This window comes from Bubalus kerabau, chromosome 10 (genome assembly GCF_029407905.1).
Source record: "Bubalus kerabau isolate K-KA32 ecotype Philippines breed swamp buffalo chromosome 10, PCC_UOA_SB_1v2, whole genome shotgun sequence".
Classification (NCBI taxonomy): Eukaryota; Metazoa; Chordata; class Mammalia; order Artiodactyla; family Bovidae; genus Bubalus; species Bubalus kerabau.
The window spans coordinates 16416604-16432031 of record NC_073633.1 but is presented as its reverse complement, the minus strand read 5'-3'; the positions used below and the strand labels follow the sequence as shown (position 1 = coordinate 16432031).

The window sequence follows — 15428 nt, the reverse complement described above, 5'->3', positions numbered from 1 at the left end:
GGAAAAGTTGGCAGTATATTTTTATTATATTAAACTATTGCATATGTTGTGTTAAAGATTAAATACCTTGCTCTCTAGCTACCTAGCCTTTTAAAGCTTAGGTTGTCTTGTATATATCTTTTTCATATTATAAATAGAATCCTCCTTAAATTATAGGAATTGTCTTTCTGGATGAAGTAGATAAGATTGGCAGTGTGCCAGGCATTCATCAGTTACGGGATGTAGGTGGAGAAGGCGTTCAGCAAGTAAGCAGTTGAATATTTTGTTCAAGCCCACTAAAAGGAAGGGAATACATCAGCCTCCCAAATATTGTACGTTTGGTTTCACATTCAATTAGATTCTGTTTTATTTCTCCCACTCTGAACTCCCCAGACTATTTAGTTCAGATCCTAAGAGAAACCTGTTGGTGATTTTAAATACCTAATTACCTTTGTTAGGAAATTAAAGATATTTTAAAGAAGTAAATGAAATTTAATTTTTGTTGGCGTATTCCACAAAGACCCAGTTAAATATTTCTAAAGGATGCTTGAAGAAAGTTCTGATTCTGACTAGGCATAAATGAACTATGTACATGTATTTTATTCTTTTCACTTAGTTAGAAGATAAAATAATGCTCTATTCCTTGGAGAGTCATAATTAAAGTCATAATGATCTATTGATTAGCTTGACTTTTTTGGTAACTAATTATGACATAAACTACAGGATAAGGAAAATTGCTTTTGTTTTTTGACCAGGACATAGAGAGGTCCAATCACACATATAAAATGTGCTAGATAATGTTTTTTTTGTAAAGGCATTTCAAAATACAACTATTCTCAAAGTTTAACACTAAAAGTAGAGTAGAATTTTAGTATAAAGACAAGGCTTCAAATATTTTCAAATTTTGAATGTTCCCACGTGGTTGAATAGCATTTTATAGAGTCCTAATTCTGTCTTTATGTTAGAATTATGTCTTTACCATCAAAAACAACCTCTGAAGTTGATTGTTTTCTAAATGCATCAGGAGTCCTATACTATTCCAAATAAATTTATGAATAATTAAATATGATAGTATATTAGATTTTCATGTTAGTTATAGGAATGTGGAGGTGTTCTTCAGTTATGTTCATTGACCATACCCACATATTATTTTCCCCATTGAATCCCATTATCTAAAGTATAATAATACACTTATATGATGATGCCATAAATCATTTTTTCTTTATTTAGGGCTTATTAAAACTATTGGAAGGCACGATAGTCAACGTTCCAGAAAAGAATTCCCGTAAGCTACGTGGAGAAACGGTACAAGTGGATACAACAAACATTCTGTTTGTTGCATCTGGTGCTTTCAATGGTTTGGACAGAATCATCAGCAGGAGGAAAAATGAAAAGGTAAGTTTTTCTGAATGGTTACTAGGAGAGCATTTGAAGTTAGAGGATAGACCCTCAGTTTCTAATCTTGTATCTGCTTTCTGCCAGTTAGGTGTTCTTAGAGTATACCAGAAATATATTCCTAGTTATTTTTTAAATTTCAGAGTAGTGATTTGGAAGATTTCTAAATATCATCTTTATATCGGCATTTTTAAAGTATGACTTGATGATTTTGATTTTATATTCATCTGAGTTTTTTTATTATTTGAGGTAACTGCGAAATCAACAAAATTTCTACTCATTTCTCTTTCCCAATTCACTAGAGCACAATAAAGAGCTTGTTTCCATTGCCCCTGCCCATAGAGTCTTCATAGATCACTGCTGATATTCACAAGTGGAGGAAAGTAGTTTGGAGGTTGAGGGAGGGTTGTGATCTCACCTAGTTTATAGATATTTCTTAAACATTCTTATAAGCCTTGATTTTAGCTGGAATTTATTTTTTCATAGCCTCAAGGTTCATGCCCAGTACCTACTTATGATAAAACATAATATCAGCAGAGTGGCAAGAACCCCAAAAACATGCCTATTTTCCATGCTTTTGTGTTTTACATAATAGCCACAAATGATACCTTTTATATCATATGTTTAAGTTTCTATAATACCTAAATGAATGTATCATATTTCACCTCTTTTGTATATTGCCTGCTCTGTCTTCTTGGCCTTACATGTTTAGTAGCAGTTTACTTGAGTTTTTTAGTTTGGTATTAGTAGCTACTAAAGTAGCAGTTTAGTAGTAGTAAAAAAAAAAAAAAAATAGCTCTGCTAATAGAACAGTTGCCTGTGGTCATTCCTTTGCATAGCCTAGATGAGAAACCTCTTGTAAGGCTACCAGCTGAGCAATGTAGTGCTGTTACTTCTCAGCATCAGACCTTATTATTCAGCATGGATAAGGTTAGATTTTTATTTTAAATATTAATCAATTTATGTTTTTCTTGCTTTTGAAATTCTGCACAAATTAGCCTAAAAAAATTAGAAGAAATTATTTCTTTGTGTGTGCATGCATGTGTGTGGGTATGAAAGAGATGGGGGAGGGTGGGAGATAGAACTTTATATTCGAAATTCTGTAACCAAAAGCAAGGACCATGTTCTTATATTTATTTATAATTCATACTTGCAAAAAAAATGAAACTAGAAACATGTAGAAAAGAACAGTTAAAAGTAACATTAGTAAAGAGATCAGAAATGGATAGAAAGAAGGTTTACATCATTTCAAGTTAGTGGAAATTAAATCACTGTTTATCTTTGAACTTCTTAATGAAATTAGGGAGAAATCATGAGCTAGTTTTTATTCCCTGAAAGAGGAAGGGTATAATCTCTTCATGAAAGGCAAAGATTCTAAAAGATAGATTTTTATGAAAAGCAGACAGGGACATGAAAGTCTACAACAGTGATTTTATGAAGGATTAAACACTTCCATTTGGCTATTGTTTTTATCAAACCTCATTGAAAGACAGGCTTACAGTATTAAATAATATACCTATATCCTGACCATATGAAACTGCTTGCAGTCCTAAGTTTTACTCCTATTGCCTTTGCTTATGTTTTCCCCTACCTTAGTTCAGTTGGCAGATATGTGTTCATTCTTTAAGATTCTGTTAAGTGATGAGTCAGTTCCTCTGTGAGGACTTTCTTGGTCACCTCCTACCCTTCCTCCCCAGATTGTGCCTCTTTTCTTCCTTTCCACTGCTAAGGTTTCCTGCACATGATGCTTTAATATCTTCATGTGTTCTCAGACTCAGAACAAACCGGAGGGGAGGATGGGGGTAAGGAATAGTTAGGGAGTTTGGGATGGACGTGTTCAGTTCAGTTGCTCAGTTGTGTCTGACTCTTTGCGACCCCATGGACTGAAGCATGCCAGACTTCCCTGTCCATCATCAACTCCCAGAGCTTGCTCAAACTCATGTCCATCGAGCCAGTGATACCATCCAACCATCCCATCATCTGTCATCCCTGTCTCCTCTTGCCTTCAATCTTTCCCAGCATCAGGGTCTTTTCCAGTGAGAGTTCTTTGGAACAGGTGGCCAAAGTATTAGAGTTTCAGCTTCAGCATCAGTCCTTCCAATGAATATTCAGGACTGATTTCCTTTAGGATTGACTGGCTTGATCTCCTTATAGTCCAAGGGACTCTTAAGAGTCTTCTCCAACACCACAGTTCAAAAGCATCAATTCTTCAGTGCTCAGCTTTCTTTATAGTCCAACTCTCACATCCATACATGACTACTGGAAAAACCATAGCTTTGACTAGATGGACCTTTGTCGACAAAGTAGTCTTTGCTTTTTAATGTGCTGTCTAGGTGGCTCATAGCTTTTCTTCCAAGGAGCAAGTGTCTTTTAATGTCATGGCTGCAGTCACCATCTGCAGTGATTTTAGAGACCAAGAAAAATAAAGTCTCTCACTGTTTCCATTGTTTCTCCATCTATTTGCCATGAAGTGATGGCACCGGTTGCCATGATCTTTGTTTTTGGATTGTTGAGTTTTAAGCTAGCTTTGTCACTCTCCTCTTTCACTTTCATCAAGAGGCTCTTTAGTTCTTCTTGACTTTCTGCCATAAGGGTGGTGTCGTCTGCGGGTCATCTGGATGGACATGTACACACTGCTATGTTTAAAATGGATAACCAACAAGACCCTACTATATAGCACACATAACTCTGCTCAGTGTTATGTGCCAGCCTGGATGTGAGGGGAGCTTGGGGGAGAATGGATAGATGTATATGTATGGCCGACTCCCTTTGCTGTTGCCCTTAAACTATCACAACATTGAAAATTGGCTATACCCCAATACAAAATAAAAAATTTTTAAAAAACATATATTTTTATGTGTTCTCATTATAAATAAACACCTTTAAGTTAGGATAAGGACTGTCTTCAGGTTTATTTCCCCAGTGTTTTATAATAATGCTTTATAATATATATAAACCTTACACATGGACATCACCAAATGGTCAATACCAAAATCAGATTGATTACATTCTTTGTTACTGAAGATGGAGAAGCTATATACAGTTAGCAAAAACAAGACTTGGAGCTGACTGTGGCTCAGATTATTAGCTTCTCTGCAAAATTCAAGCTTAACCTAAAGAAAGAGGGGAAAACCAATAGGCCAGTCAGGTACAACTTAAATCTCCTATGAATAATAGTGGAGGTGATGCATAGATTCAAGGGATTAGATCTAGTAAACTAGAGTGGCTGCAGAACTATGGACAGAGCTTGGTGATATTGTTCAGGAGACAGTGAACAAAACCATCCCAAAGAAAAAGAAAGCTAAGTGGTTGTCTGAGGAGGCTTTACAAATAGCTGAAGAAAGAAGAGATGCAAAAAGCAAGGGAGAAAGGGAAAGGTACATCAAACTAAATGCAGAGTTCCAGAAAATACCAAGGAGAGACAAGAGGCCTTCTTCAAGGAACAGTGCAAAGAAATAGAGGAAAAATAGCTGAAGGGGAAAGACTAGAGATAAGAAAATTTAAGAAATTTAAGAAAATTGGAAATATCAAAGGAACATTTCATCCAAAGATAGGCACAATAAAGGATAGAAACAGGTAAAAATCTAATAGAAGCAGAAGAGTTCAAGAAGAGATGGAAGGAATACACAGAAGAACTGTACAAAAAAGATCTTAATGACCCGGATAACCATGATGGTGTTGGTGTGGTCACTCACTCAGAGCCAGATATCCTGGAGTGTGAAGTCAAGTGGGCCAACAAAGCTAGTGGAGGTGATGAAATTCCAGCAGGGCTATTTAAAATCCTAAAAGATGGCACTCTCAAAGTTCTGCACTCAATATGTCAGCACATTTGGAAAACTCATCAGTGGCCACAGGACTGGAAAAGGTCCATCCTCATCCCAATTCCCAAGAAAGGTAGTACTAAAGAATGTTAAACCACCAGACAATTGCACGCATCTCCCATGCTAGTAAGGTCATGCTGAAAATCCTGCATGCTGGGCTTCAGCATTACGTGAACTGAGAGCATATTTAGATCCTCAAGCTGGATTTAGAAAAGGCAGAGAAACCAGAGGTCAAATTGCCAACATTCACTGGATCATAAAAGCAAGGGAATTCCAGAAAAGCATTTACCTCTGTTTCATTGACTGCGCTAAAGCCTTTGACTGTGTTGATCATAAAAACTGTGGAAAACTCTTAAAGAGATGGGTGTACCGAACCATCTTACCTGCCTTCTCAGAAACCTGTATGCAACAGTTAGAACCTTGTATGGAACAACTGACTGGTTCAGGATTGAGAAAGGAGTATGACAATGCTGTTTATTGTCACCCTGTTTATTTAACTTACACGAAGAGCATATCATGCGAAATGCCGGGCTGGATGAGTTAATAAGCTGGAATCAAGATATTAATAACCTCAGATATGTTGGATGATACTACTCTAACGGCAGAAAGTGAAGAGGAACTAAAGAACCTCTTGATGTGAGTGAAGGAGGAAAGTGAAAAAGCTGGCTTAAAACTCAGTATTAAAAAAACTAAGATCATGGCATCCGGTCTCATCACTTCATGGCAAATAGATGGGGAAACAGTGGAAACAAAGTTTATTTTCTCGGGCTCCAAAATCACTGCGAATGGTGACTGTAGCCATGAAATTAAAGGATGCTTGCTCCTTGAAAGAAAAGCTTGACCAACCTAGACAGCATATTAAAAAGCAGAAACATCACTTTGCCAACAAGTTCTGTGTAGTCAAAGCTATGATTTTTTCAGTAGTCATGTACCGATGTTGGAGTTGGGCCATAAAGAAGGCTGAGTGCCAATGAATTGATGCTTTCAAATTATGGTGCTGGAGAAAACTCTTGAGAGTCCCTTGGACTGTAAGGAGATCAAGCCAGTCAATCCTAAAGGAAATCAACCCCGAATATTTGTTGTAAGGACTGATGCTGAAGCTGAAGCTCCAGTATTTGGGCCACCTGATGCGAACAGCAGACTTATTGGAAAAGACCCTGACATTGGGAAAGATTGAAGGCAGAAGGAGAAAAGAGCGACAGAGGATAAGATGAATCACTGATGCAATGGACATGAACTTGGGCAAATTCCAGGAGATGGTGAAGGACAGGGAAGCCTGGCGTGCTGTAGTCCATGGGGTTGTAAAGAGTTGGCCATGACGTGGCGCCTGAACAATGGCACGCCTGCAGAGCAGAAGTGGAGACACAAACGCTGAGGACAGGCGTATGGACACTGCTGAAGCGGGAGGAAGGAGAGGGTGGGCTGTATGCAAAGAGTGACATGCACACATGCATTACCACTGGAAAATAGACGGCCAGTGGGAATTTACTGTGCGATTCAGGGAGCTCGTACTAGGGCTCGGTAAAAACCTGGTGGTGTGGGGAGGAAGGTGGGAGGGATATTCAAGTGGGAGGGGACATGGGTAAACCTATGACTGATTCATGTTGATGTTTGGTAGAAACCAACAGAATCCTGTAAAGCAATTATCCTTCAATTAAAAATAATTTTTTTAAAAAAGGAAAGGTACATCCTAAAGAAATTTTTTTAATGTTTATATTATTGAATGCAAAGTATTTTTCTTTCTGATAGAGTCACTATCCACATACACAATATCTAGAATTAATTAACTTAGACTTTTCTCATATATCATGTACTTCTCTTGTACTTTTGACGTTTGATTGTTGTTGACGTTTTGAAGTTGTATGAAATATCAAAACCAAACTCTATGAAAGTTACCTGGAGTATAGTTCTTTATACTGAGTAAAGCAAGGTCTATACATTGTAGATACACAACCTTTTGCAACAAGGTTACCAGTTTTGTTTGATGTCATCCTTACATGCTCTTTTATAAAATCTAACTCATACAGTGTTCTAACTCATCGTATAATCTGATAATATGCAACCCCAAATTATGATTTTAATAGAATGCTTAGCAATGACTTAAGACACTTGTGGATAATTTGCTTGTAAGGCTGCTTGTTCCATAGGCCCTACTCCTGTTAGTATTACAGAACTGACTTTGGTTACAAAATAATTACTATCTCTACTTTCTTGCACAGTTTGGAAGTTATACTAGTCTAGAGGTCTGGGAAATGTCCTGCAATATCATAATCTGAGTTCTAAGGGACTTCCCTTCACAGTTCTTACCTATTTTTACTAGAATTCATTCTTCTGAGAGTTGGTTGGGTTCTCAGTTCTGAAGGCAGATAGACCTAAGTTTGAATCCTGGTTGTTAACCACTAGAAGAAATGAGAGCTTGGTCAAGGTACTTAAACTCTTTAAGCCTTTTTTTATTCATTGTAAAATATAAATGATAATACTTTCTTCTGTTGCAGAGATCATGTGAGAAATGCATGCAGAATGCTGAACACAATGCAGCTTCATTCTGTTATTTGTAATACCTGTGTTTTCTTTGGCAGTATCTTGGATTTGGAACACCATCTAATCTGGGAAAAGGAAGAAGGGCTGCAGCTGCTGCTGACCTTGCCAATCGAAGTGGAGAATCAAATACTCAGCAAGACATTGAAGAAAAAGATCGTTTATTACGTCATGTGGAAGCCAGAGATCTCATTGAGTTTGGCATGATTCCTGAGTTTGTGGGACGGTTGCCTGTGGTAGTTCCTTTGCATAGCCTAGATGAGAAAACACTTGTACAAATACTAACTGAGCCACGTAATGCTGTTATCCCTCAGTACCAAGCCTTATTCAGCATGGATAAGGTTAGATCTTTATTTTTTGTACTTACTTATGTGTATTTTTTGCTATGGAAAATCTGCATATGTTAGCCTGACAAATTAAAAAGCAGTACTTCTCGTCTGGAATACCAGCCTGTGTGTGTGCACGTCTGCACTCAGTTGGTCAGTCGTATCTGACTCTTTGCCACACCGTGGACTGTAGCCTGCCAGGCTCCTCTGTCCATGGAATTTTCCAGGCAAGAATACTGAAGTGGGTTGCCATTTCCTCTTCCAGGGGATCTTCCCAGCCTAAGGATTGAGCCTGTGTCTCCTGCATTGGCAGGCAGATTCTGTTGGCAGGAACAGTCCAGCCTATTACTCACTAAATATGGATCTAGGAATCAGGGAAGGCACACTGTGTTGTGTTAGACACTTAAGAGTTGGCTTAATTTTTTTTCTTAATTAAAGTCAGCATTGTAGCTTGAAGCCCAAGGATAGATATTGAGAGAAATTATGCTAGCAGCCTACGGCTAACCCCTCAAGCTAGGCACACAGAATTGTCTTTTCAGTCTTGATATTCTAAATCCTTTCATTATGATATGCTAGGTATATTTTTTCCTAAAGTTAGCTCTCACATCTATTTCTCTGTAGTCAGACACTTGGAGCCATATGTCCAATCAGATAGCAAATGTTTGGGTTTTATGAACGTAGTGTCACAAAACATTAGTCTCCGTCTCTCCATTGCCACTCTTTCTACCTCAAGTCAGTCTCCTTTATCATTCTTCACCTTGACCCATGCATTTGCTTCCTAATTGGGTTTCCCTACCTAAAGTTTGTCTCTGACCACCACCACCAAAAGACCATCTCCCACTTTACTTCCAGAATGGATCTTTTTAAAATTATTGGACATAGGGTTCAACCAATAGATATGAAGTACTTAATAGATACTTATTGAATGAATAAACCCAAAGCTAATTATTTTACTCTCCTCCTTAAAAGTGCTTCAGTGGCCCCCTAGCCTTACTTAGACGCCCCCACTTTTATTGTTCTCTTAGCACCGTGTGCAAACACGGTGCTGTAAGTGCTATTTTGCTAATTTGTCACCATCCAATACGCTTCAGTTTCTTGAGGGTAAAGGTGGTGTCTGGGTCATCATTCAGTTTCTAATATTTAAACACATCTGGCTTCAGTAAATGTTTGAATAAAGTCCTAGAAAATCCATGTTCATTTAGAAAACCTCTTCAGGAACTAAGGACAAACTTTGATTCATGCTGTTAACTGTCTCATAAGCTAATTCATAGAAACAAGTGCTTTTTGAAAGCAAGATTCTAAAGCATCATGAGAGATAATTACCTTGTGTAAGTTTTACATTTTCTGGAGGTAGAAATTAATACCAAAAGTTTTTTAGTACCAAGATCTTATTTTTTAGGGGGAGGTATATTGAATTCTCAGTAATTTTTTATATTTGTGGTAATTTAGAGAGACTTGTCCTAAAATTGTACCTTTGTTCTATGGGATGAGAGGGTTAGTAACACTTTTTAAAATGAGTATTTTTTCAGAAGCTTAAGTTACAATCTAAAAATACTTGAGTCTGAAAGGAGATAGGATCAGTCAAGACACAAGATTCTGTGTTTTTAAGTATTAGTGAATCAGTGTACTTAACTCTGTGGAACATTTCTTTACCTGTAAAGTCGGGGCATTCACCTCTTGTTATAAAAAGACCAATAATGGTGATAGGCAGTAATAGGTAATAGATCAAATACTGCATGATTTTATTGGGAAAATGTCATCATCAAATATTATCTGAATTATTTCTTTTGAATGTATTTGTAGTGTGAACTGAATGTTACTGAAGATGCTTTAAAAGCTATAGCCAGATTAGCACTAGAACGAAAAACAGGTGCACGAGGCCTCCGGTCCATTATGGTAAGTTGGCATAAATTTACAAAAACTAGATTATTTCTTGATCTGACTTTTAATAATATTAAACCTCCCTGTTTTTCCTTTGGAAATATATCCAGAAATTTGGTCTAATATTTTTTGTGATTTTTTTTTCTTGTGTATTTTGGCCACACTATGCAGCATGCAGAATCTTTGTTTCCCAACCAGTGTTTGAACCCTTCCAGTGGAAGCACTGGACTGCCAGGGAAGTCCCTTTTCTTCTTTCTAAAATGGAACTTCAGGGTGTTTGCAACAAAGGACATACACTTAATGTGATTAATGAAATAGAGGAAATCAGGATCATGGGAAGGAGGTTTTTAGAAAACCCTACACAGGCCTTTTGACTAAGCTCCAGAGTGGCTCCTCAGAACCCTTGAAATTCTCATTGTTGTTTTATGTTTGAATTTAAGTTGTAGATATTATAACATTTTATTTCTAAATTCTTCAGTGAAGTATGAACTCACTATTTTAATTTTGTTACAAGTCCTGGAGACCCAGCCTACTTTTCAGCCACCCTCTTTCTTAAAGGTCTTTCCCTTCCCTGGTGTGGCTGTACAGTGGGTTAATGTTTCCCTACATGCTGAAAAAGCAAGCACATGGTCTGTTCTCTGAGGATTTCACTGCTAAGTATTACTTCTCTCATCTAAGTAGGACTTTTTGAACAGAACTACACATTCTGTCACAATTTGCGAGAATATTTTAATAAAGGCGTCAACTTCAGGTGCTGTGACAGATTTATAAACATGTAAACTAGAAGAAGCCTGCAGTCCATGGAGTCGCGAAGAGTCGGACACGACTGAGCGACTTCACTTTCACTTTTCACTTTCATGCATTGGAGAAGGAAATGGCAACCCACTCCAGCGTTCTTGGCCTGGAGAATCCCAGGGACGGGGGAGCCTGGTGGGCTGCCGTCTATGGGGTCGCACAGTCTGACATGACTGAAGTGACTTAGCAGCAGCAGCAGTAGACTAGAAGAAAAGGTAATGTAGTTGACATTTTTAGAAAATTTGATGTATTCAACCAGTATTTTCCTTAAGATGTAACATAATTCAGCTGCTGCTGCTAAGTCGCTTCAGTCGTGTCCGACTCTGTGCGACCCCATAGACGGTAGCCCACCAGGCTCCCCCGTCCCTGGGATTCTCCAGGCAAGAACACTGGAGTGGGTTGCCATTTCCTCCTCTAATGCGTGAAAGTGAAGTTGCTCAGTCGTGTCTGACTCTTAGCGACCCCATGGACTGCAGCCTACCAGGCTCCTTTGTCCATGGATTTTCCAGGCAAGAGTACTGGAGTGGGGTGCCATTGCCTTCTGCTACGCGTGGGTAAAACTAGTTTTCTTTAGTAAATTACTTTAGATCTACTGCAGCAGTTGAGACAAATGCATGTTTGAAGTCATAGCTTGGTATAGATGATCTAAGGTTAAGTCATTTTAAAATTAAGGACTACCAGTTGACCTCCTTTGGTGATAAAGTATGTCAGAAATCTTCTTGAGTAACATCTGATCACATGCAAAGTGAAAGTACAATCTTTGTAGGTGCAAGGTGACCTAAGTAGGCAGAACTGCAGACAAGCTTTCCCTTATAGAATGACTTCTGTCCGAATTTAGTTAGAAGCTGTTTTAATATGAAGAATACGAAAGCTTTTACATTGACTTTTCAAAATTCAGTTCTTGATGCATCATAGGGACTCCATAATATTTCTTGAGTTGATGAATTTGATTGATAACCTATTGAATACAAGTATTTTGTATGTAACCTCAGTTTTCCATGTAATTCATTACTATTTTACTCTTTAGGAAAAGCTGTTACTAGAACCAATGTTCGAAGTCCCTAATTCTGATATTGTATGTGTGGAGGTTGACAAAGAAGTAGTAGAAGGAAAGAAGGAACCAGGATACATCCGGTAAAGTGTATTGTCAAACTAAAACAGGTCTAAAACTTAAGATCGTTCTTTATTGCTATGGTTTATTGGTCTGTCATACAGTGGTGTGAAAATCTTTATATCCATAGAGGAATCAGTTATCAAATATTCTGTAGAAAAATTTTCTAATTTTGGTTTATAAAATGATATTTTGAGTCTTCTTGGAAATTGATCTTCAAAACCAGCCTCCACTTTTTTCTCCTAAAAGAAGTATCAAAAAAGACATAAAGTAATCTAAATGAAAAGATTTAAATAAACTTTGCTTCTAATTCTATAATTTATTTATTACTTGTTTCATGTCTTTCATAAGACCAAAACTTTGTTGACATAATTTTCCTCTTAGTTGTATCTTATCAGTTGACAAATTTGACATATCTTTAACTGCTTTTATTTAACTATTCTAGGGGTCAGTAAACTGTCCAGTACAGGGCTATTTTTACACTTCGGGGCCATACGGTTTGTATGGTAGCTACTCTGCCCTTACAGCATGATAGTTCAGTCCATAAATGAATGATCCATGTCTGTGTTCAAATAAATATTTACAAAAACAAATGACAGACTTTATTTGGCCGGCAGGCTGTCATTTACTGACCCCAGTCTATTCAATAAATATTTATTAAGCAGTGCTTTACATGAATGTCACCTACACAAAAAATAGGCTTCTGTCACAAGGTATGTTACATTTTATGCTTCTAAGGTAACTTATGAGGCAGTTGATTGGTTTTGAACAACCTTTACTTATTCAAAGAGGTATAATCTCTCATTTTGTTTACTATTAGTATACAAAAGAATTGTGGTCTAATCATAATTTTGGCTAATTTGATTCATATTGGTTTGATCAGAAGCTTTCAACTTCTTTCCATTGACATACTAAACGTCAAGTATTTTAGTTAAAATAATAGATTCTACTTCTTTTGCTGGAGAAAAGGCCTTCACTGTTGAAGCGTGGTTGTTGATTTGTTTCAGTTAAAAAAAATTGGGAAATTTCTTATAGTTTTTGGTTGCGTGCTCGAAATGTTTCTCGTATTTTACCATTAAGCAGTCTTAATATTAGAAGTGCTCTTAATGTTTTCTTTCTTTGTGCAGCTTTTCTAGCTAGGTGGATTAATTTATTATTTATTTTTTGAGAAGTTGTATTTACCCCTAATTCTTACTAAAAACAGAAAAACACTGATGACTTTTCATTATAGGGCTCCAACCAAAGAATCCTCGGAAGAGGAGTATGACTCTGGAGTTGAAGAAGAAGGATGGCCTCGTCAAGCAGATGCTGCAAACAGCTAAACTGTCAGACTTCTGTTGTGTATATAAAGTTGTCCTTCTTTTGTTTAGGATCATAACTGTCTCTGCAGTCTGACATTAAAAGCATTGGATCTATCTTGGATATCATATACATGGTCAGAAGCTTTTAGGATAAAAATCAGATCATGTATATTATGTAACATCACATTGATTTATACAGACTGACATTACATGGACTTTAATGACAACAATGTTCCGAGAGAATATGTACATTATTTTGTTTCGGTTTTTAAAAAATATACTTAAAAAAAAAATCTTAGGAGTTCTTTTAAGCAATGCAGGTGTTGCAATAACTGGGTTTTACAATAATGTTACTCTACAAATGGGAAAATAAATTCTTTAAAATTGAAGTTGGGATTCCATTCTTTAGCTTGACTTTGTCTCCTCATGTTTGTTTCCTGAAAAATGTTAGAATTTTATTCATCTTAAAAATTGGAACAGGAGTTCCCAAGTAGTTGAAGGTTTCATGGAAAAAGTACCCTGAAGAGCCATACTTTGATGATTTGTTTAGCTGTGTTGTTAGTCTTGTCCACTGATGCATGACACTGACTTCCCATTGGTTCTGTAAGAAAAGACCATTCTCATGCTAACTTGTCTGATTTATTTGCCGTCTTTGATCCATTTTAGTACCATGAGTGAGCAGATGAAATTAAAAGTCTGCCTTAAATCTTTAGAAAAAGACTACATCTACTTCTAAAAGTCGCATGCAGCATCAGTCATAACAGCCATGTGCTGAACTAAATAAAATATCCTAATATTGTACACTTACCTAAAATACTAGTTTTTTGTTTTCTGGTGCTGAATATTTGTCTAATTCTTTGGCTTCATGGAACATTAAAGAAAATCTATGCTTTACTATCAGCAAAAGTGAATGTGTTCATACTAAAATATAAGTTATTAATTTTCATTATATAGAAACAGTGGGGGAGGTTTGGGGGGCTTAATGAAAAATATTTTATTTGATGCCATAAATATTAAAATACTTGGATACCTTTAAATTTTTTTTTCTTTCCCTTTATATTGATACAACTTTCTATATTGTTCCTTCACTTCAGCCTTATTGGAAATTGTTTAAATCAGAGTACCTTTAAACCTTTGTTTTCAATTTTTGGTTTATAAACACTTGAGTTTTCCTTTTAACTGCATCCTACCCCTTTTCTTAGGGAAAGAACCTTAAACTATTAGCAAATTCTAAATCTTGTTGATGGAGTTGGGTTTTCTGTGATGTAATAAGAGATATTTATGGCTGGGGTAGGACCAGAAATGCACTTCTGCAAAATGTTTAAGCGTGGTTGCAATAGTATGGAGCAGAAACTGGTATCCTTGGTCTCCCTAGTAATGGTTAATGTTCTTCTCAGGAAGGGTTTCATATCATAACTGTTCATTATCTTCTTCTTACAGGCTCATCATTTTCCTTTTTGTAGAGTGAAAATTGGAGTAGCTATTAAATGTATTAAAGGTAGTCCTCCAGAAATGGACTGGGAGACGTTTTAGTCATAACAACTTACATTTGGTTTTGAAAGTTGTTAACAAAGCATAATTGATGTTTTTAAATTAAACACAACTACGATTTGTACCTTGAAACTTGTTTTGGCATTTGAATAAAACAAAAGGATTAAATGAAAGCCCTTGTTGTGGTGTGTCCATAATGCAGTGCCATTTTAAAAAGGACACAGGTATCACGAGCTGGTTTATTCTAGAGGCTGGTTAACTCTTCACACTTTGATATTCCTCTAATTCTCCTAGTTGTGGATTCTACCAACAAAAAGTCTGTTTATGTTAAACATTGATTAATGTTTACCATTAAACGTGATCCTGCATGGGCCCCACACTAGTAGTACAGGCCAAGTTTTCAAAGAAGCTTAGTCTATTAGGGAAAGCAAATGCAAACATCAGTGCATTATAATAATGGAAGTGAGGTAGGTACCAGCTGGGAATACACTGTACAGTAATCTCAGAGGAGTAACATGAAGTCATACTTGCTGCCTATTTCTCAACTTCTAAAGCTCCCTAGTTTCACATTTCAGAGATTTTAATTTTGATATTCCTTTCTGGAAAATCTGGAAAAACAAGTAGGAATTTGCCAGAAAGGAATCATGAAAATTAAGGTCTCAGAAATGTGAAACAACCAGGGAGCTTTAGGAGTTGAGAAATAGCCGTATGACTACATGTTACTCCTCTGAGATGACCATTTGATATATTCTCTCCCCTCTCCATCTTACTTGGCCTTTCATTGAGGAAC

General features: G+C 36.8%; 1 protein-coding gene across 1 annotated transcript in view; it reads left to right on the top strand.

Annotated features, from left to right (window-relative positions):
* CLPX (caseinolytic mitochondrial matrix peptidase chaperone subunit X) overlaps positions 1-14811 on the top strand; it is a 37032-nt gene extending 22221 nt beyond the window's left edge. Inside the window, exons 9-14 of the mRNA XM_055536718.1 lie at positions 157-245; positions 1210-1374; positions 7775-8074; positions 9863-9955; positions 11763-11869; positions 13078-14811. Of these exons, the coding sequence (XP_055392693.1) occupies positions 157-245; positions 1210-1374; positions 7775-8074; positions 9863-9955; positions 11763-11869; positions 13078-13168 (845 nt within the window). The 3' untranslated portion in view covers positions 13169-14811. The remainder of the gene's footprint in view (positions 1-156; positions 246-1209; positions 1375-7774; positions 8075-9862; positions 9956-11762; positions 11870-13077) is intronic.
* The last annotated feature ends 617 nt before the right edge of the window (positions 14812-15428 follow it).